The sequence below is a fragment of the Nannochloropsis gaditana genome (genome assembly GCF_000240725.1).
Source record: "Nannochloropsis gaditana CCMP526 unplaced genomic scaffold scaffold967, whole genome shotgun sequence".
Classification (NCBI taxonomy): domain Eukaryota; class Eustigmatophyceae; order Eustigmatales; family Monodopsidaceae; genus Microchloropsis; species Microchloropsis gaditana.
The window spans coordinates 4,913-9,369 of NW_005802986.1; the positions used below are offsets into that span (position 1 = coordinate 4,913).

General features: G+C 52.2%; 2 protein-coding genes across 2 annotated transcripts; both read right to left on the reverse strand.

Moving 5' to 3' along the window:
- Positions 1 to 697: 697 nt before the first annotated feature.
- NGA_0239202 (cd4-specific ankyrin repeat protein) lies at positions 698 to 2,703 on the reverse strand (the record flags this gene model as incomplete). Its single annotated transcript, XM_005853297.1, has 6 exons — positions 2,560 to 2,703; positions 1,994 to 2,113; positions 1,729 to 1,805; positions 1,345 to 1,483; positions 1,096 to 1,115; positions 698 to 776 (listed from the first exon to the last, which is right to left on the reverse strand). The coding sequence occupies exons 1-6, from the start codon at positions 2,665 to 2,667 to the stop codon at positions 698 to 700; spliced, it is 543 nt and encodes a 180-aa protein (XP_005853359.1). The 5' UTR covers positions 2,668 to 2,703.
- A 474-nt stretch (positions 2,704 to 3,177) lies between these two features.
- On the reverse strand, positions 3,178 to 4,224 carry NGA_0239020 (gtp cyclohydrolase ii). Its single transcript, XM_005853296.1, has 3 exons — positions 4,204 to 4,224; positions 3,855 to 3,953; positions 3,178 to 3,697 (listed from the first exon to the last, which is right to left on the reverse strand). The coding sequence occupies exons 2-3, from the start codon at positions 3,950 to 3,952 to the stop codon at positions 3,451 to 3,453; spliced, it is 345 nt and encodes a 114-aa protein (XP_005853358.1). The 5' UTR covers position 3,953; positions 4,204 to 4,224; the 3' UTR covers positions 3,178 to 3,450.
- Between the last annotated feature and the right edge of the window lie 233 nt (positions 4,225 to 4,457).

The window sequence follows — 4,457 nt, forward strand, 5'->3', positions numbered from 1 at the left end:
GGCTTACTTTGGCCTTGAGGGAAAGCCGCGGACATTCTTGAGAGACAGGAGTGAGAATGTTTGCAAAGCCCAGGAGGGCGGGAAGAAAAATGCTGGAGCAATTTTTCATACTTTATCTCGTCAATCGATGCTGTATAGGTGCTTTGATATTTGTTTTCAAGCATCCGACGTGTTGCGTTGTGAAATTATACGGAAGCATCGGTACAAAACGTACATAAAATCTGGGTGATACAGCTATCTGCAACGGCTAATTGTAGAGCTTTATTGATTTGATATCACATGGCTTGACCACGATGAGAATATCTGCGTCGCTTGTAACCTTTCATTTTTCACAGGACTGCCAGGGTGTCGCCAGAAGCTCATCAAGCCACGAATTTTAGGGACCACCACCAATTACCACAATGGCATACAACAACCCAAAACAGTGCAAGCAATAAAAAAGCGATGAAAGTCCATGAACATCATCATACGAATTGGTCCGATCATTTGAGGAGAGATATATGGAGAATGCTGGTTCCAAGACAGAATAACACCGCACACAGTATGCTTTTCATCGCGTACCTTCTGAAATGTTGGGCAAGTGAAGACCGAGGAGGATGGCCTTCAGTAAATGTCCACATATGTATCCAACACGGTACTTGCGTTAAGTGATCAACATCGGAAGACCTGACTACCAGGCCTCTCCTCCCGTCCGTCTCTACGGTCCTGACGGCGATGACGCGCGCCCGCCGTCTCCTTGGCTGGAGGCACCGCCGAGCGTCGCGGTTGTTGGAGTGCTGGACCCAACGAATGGAGAAATGGCCGCGGAATGCGAGGGAGAGGGGGAGGGCGGGACGGAGGACCGATTGCTTGAGCCAGGTTGAACTCTGGATTTTTGGCAGGGAGGATACGGGAGAGACTGAGTAATATGCAATCTACATAAGGCTAAGGGTGAGGCGAGCGCGAGATGCGGAACGAGGGGAAAGGTACGACAGAAATCGGACCAAGATGTCAGCCCTTCCGCGTCACGAGATTTTGATATGTCAGGTCCATGCCACCGGAGAGGTAGAAGAGGAGAAAGGGAGAACCAAGGCGCCCCCTGTCCTTTCTTCTCACCGCTCGATCGGCAGGCCTAGCTTTCTGTACCGGCGTTCGATGAAAGCCGCCACCTCAGACCTATTGCTCTGCCTCGCCCACTCCAAAGGAGTGAGGCCCCATACGTTAGGAAGCTGAATGTCATTCGACTTCATCTGTGGGATCGGAGAGGGAGGTAAACAATACAAGAAATGCCACCACCATGGGCCCAGCATCGCCCACAGCGCCGGCCAGCGCACGCGTGTCCTCCCTTCCGGCAAAGGCTCCCACCTTCTCGAAGATCTCGCGCGCGCTATCGATCTTCCCAAACCAGGCAGCCATCATGAAGGGCGTGTGCTGCAAGTGGTCCTGGACGTTGGGATCTGCCCCCCCCTTGTACAGCAGCTCCTTGATGCACGCTGTTTGACCCCTGAAAGGTGGGTGGGGTGAGCGCGTGGAGAGACAAGGAGGAGTCAGTGCGATATGAGAACGTGAGTTGCCCCCTCTCACGGGGCCTCATTTGTCAGAAAGAAGCCCCAAAAATGGGACCACCACGGCAGATTGGCGTTTCAACGGCAGACACCTCTCGCCATTGGGCTTAACTCACGGCCTCTCATGATCACGAGAGGAGCAAGGCCGCTCGCATGACCTGCCTTCGCTGTCCTGAGTCCTCACCAGTAGGCGGCTCGATGAAGAGGTGTGAGTCCGTTTTTGTCCGCGGCGTTGGCGTCGGCATTGTGCTTCAAGAGATCCTGGTCGAAAGACGTCAAGTAGGAAATATGGGATGGAAAAGAAGGTGGGAATAGGGGGCTCTGAGGACTGGATTGAAGGATGACGGAAGAGGCCCTCATGCTTAGGCACATTCAGGGTTCGGGCTGGGGTAAGTCGCGCAGAGCCGAGACACAGGCGCCGAGATGGACCCTGTTTGCGAGCGCCTTACCTCCACCACCTTCTCGTGGCCTTTCCCTGCGGCCCAGTGCAAGGGCGTGTAGCCCGCCTTGTCGACAGCCGCGGGCGACGCCCCTGCTTGCAGGAGCAAGCGGACGGCCTCCACGACCCCCTGGATGGCAGGGGAGGGAACAGACCAAAACCAAAATTCCTGAACTCTGAAGGTGTATTCAGGCCGGCACACGGGGGACACACGACAGGGCGTCCATCCTAAGCGTCTCCTCATCCTCTTCATCACCGCGTAGGGCATTCTTTTTTTTGCGCACCTGACCAATCTATCCCCATGTACCCTAAGACGAGTCCTTACCTCTGCAGCTGCTACGTGCAAAGGTGTCTCCTCATCCATTCTCCCTTTCGCATGAACGAGAGCCTGCTAGGTGCCAGAAACCAAAGGAGACTGAGGGTCGAATACTCCGTGGCGTGACGCAGTGTTGGTGCTTTAAGAGCAATGAACTCCAGCAAATGCGCCTCAAAATCGCTCTACGAGTCCCTGTTGAGCAAACCCTTGCACCAAACACAAGCCTCCAGTCCATTTTTCTGTTTCAGCTTGCTGCTCACCTTGTTTTGACTCAGAAGCACACGCAAGCGCCCCAAGTCCACCTCTTTTTTTTCCTGAGTGACGCTTCCGCGGCACTGAATTAGCTGAAATATCTCCTCCACGCTCATTTCTGGGATACTATAGCATGAGCAGGCCCTGTGGTTAGGTGCATATTGTAATCTAAGTTACCTGAGACAGGACTGTGCATGCGGTGTGATGGAAAAGATGGCGCTTTGTGCGGTGTTCGATGCACGGGACTAGGCGGAGGAAGGCTTTCTAGACGTGCATTTTAAGGCTTGCATCCTACGCATTACTGTCATACATATATGCCAGCGTATATAAACGCGGTGTACGGGTGTTTAAAGGCGACTTTGTATAAACCAGAGGCGGGCTCTGTGCTCGCTCGCTCCAGCCTGAGAAGTGGGGAGGTTAGAGATCTACCACGAATGTGACTCTGAAAACCCTGTACCTCGTTATGTACACCACTTGAGAGCTTTGAAAGCTTTACCTGCTGTCCTAGATGTTTTGAAAAAGTTTTTCTACGAACGAAATAGGAAAAAAAGAAGATAACGTGAAATTATACGCCGCTGGCTCTTCAGCGTAGCATACAAAGTTTCCCCTCATGTTGCCATGGGTATCGCGATGATTACATTACATCGAATAATCAGAGCTCATGTTCCGTACTGTTCTCTTTCCTTCAACTTGTCCTTTTGTGTGCTTTTACCAAATGCATCATAGCTGCTTTCTATTCTCTCCCGCATTGCACAAACGTGTTGGCTAAGCAGTCATTCGAACGAAGAAAAACTTCCAAATTCTCTTTTCCATGACTATCTAACACATAAGGTCCTATGAAATATCGCACTCGAAAGATGGTTTCAAGATATACAGCGTTGTACCCAAATCGTGCCTTTTTAGTGCTCCTTCCAACTCCACCAGCCCTTCACACGAGCAGTGCACAAACAACATCGTGCGATGAATGGCTTTCTAAATATATGCAGCTCCGACGCTTCAAGCCCCGTCTCGGGGAAGGTGCATGCGCCCATGCCTAGATTGAAATGAGTGCGCCAGCTAAGAGATGAAGGCCCTGCCCTTGACTTTCGAAAGGTCTTCCTTAGTGGGCACCGTGTAGGCGCTTCCGCCATCGTAGCCTGCAAACACCTAGATTTTACAGAGACAAAAAGGGCGCACAAGGTTAAACTGTTCACGAGGTAAACAAAATATAGATGACTGAAGCTATTGCCGGCGAGGCGTTTGGTCCAAGAAGGTTGTACGTAAGGGGAAAAAATGGGCTTCATTCTGTTGCTCGGGTGTTTACCTTGGCGGCGATCTCCACGCTAGCATCCTTCGGCACGAGCCCTGGAGGGATGGGGACGCGCTCATCGATGCTGATCCCGCTTTTGGTGATGGCCTCATACTGTGGGAAGGGGGTAGGAGGTCAGGACCGGGACGCGCTCAATACTGAGGACTGCTTGTCCGACGGTCATCCGTGAGCGAGAACGCAGAGGAAGGGGGCGAGAGGATGGTACATGCGCGCCGTACGCTACGCATGCTCGGGGATGTGGTGTACTTCCCTTTCAGCCATGGGCGTCCTCGTAACATCCCTGCTTTCGCCCAATTGAAACATCGTCATAATTTAGCCCCCACCCCTCCCCCCGGTGGCTGACCTTCATATCTGACATGGAGATGAACCTATGAATTCTGGTCACGCCCAGCCAATGCAAAGGGTCGGGCATGAGCGCCTACAGGTACGCAAAATCAGGATGATAGGGAACGATGAAGGGAGATGAGTAATTCTACCCACTCACCCAGAAAAGTTAAAGTCTTTCGGTTCCATACTTTGACTTTTTGGGCGCCCCCGTCCTCCCCCCTCACACGCATTGCCCTAGAGGTGGTAAAAACAGCCCCCCCTGATATATAT

What these genes read in the sequence shown, in the direction of transcription:
- NGA_0239020 (XM_005853296.1), bottom strand. Translation starts at nt 3,952, where the DNA reads ATGAGGCCATCACCAAAAGCGGGATCAGCATCGATGAGCGCGTCCCCA. An exon ending in GCGTGGAGATCGCCGCCAAG is followed by an intron (nt 3,698 to 3,854) that starts GTAAACACCCGA and finishes TGTAAAATCTAG; the next exon opens with GTGTTTGCAGGCTACGATGG.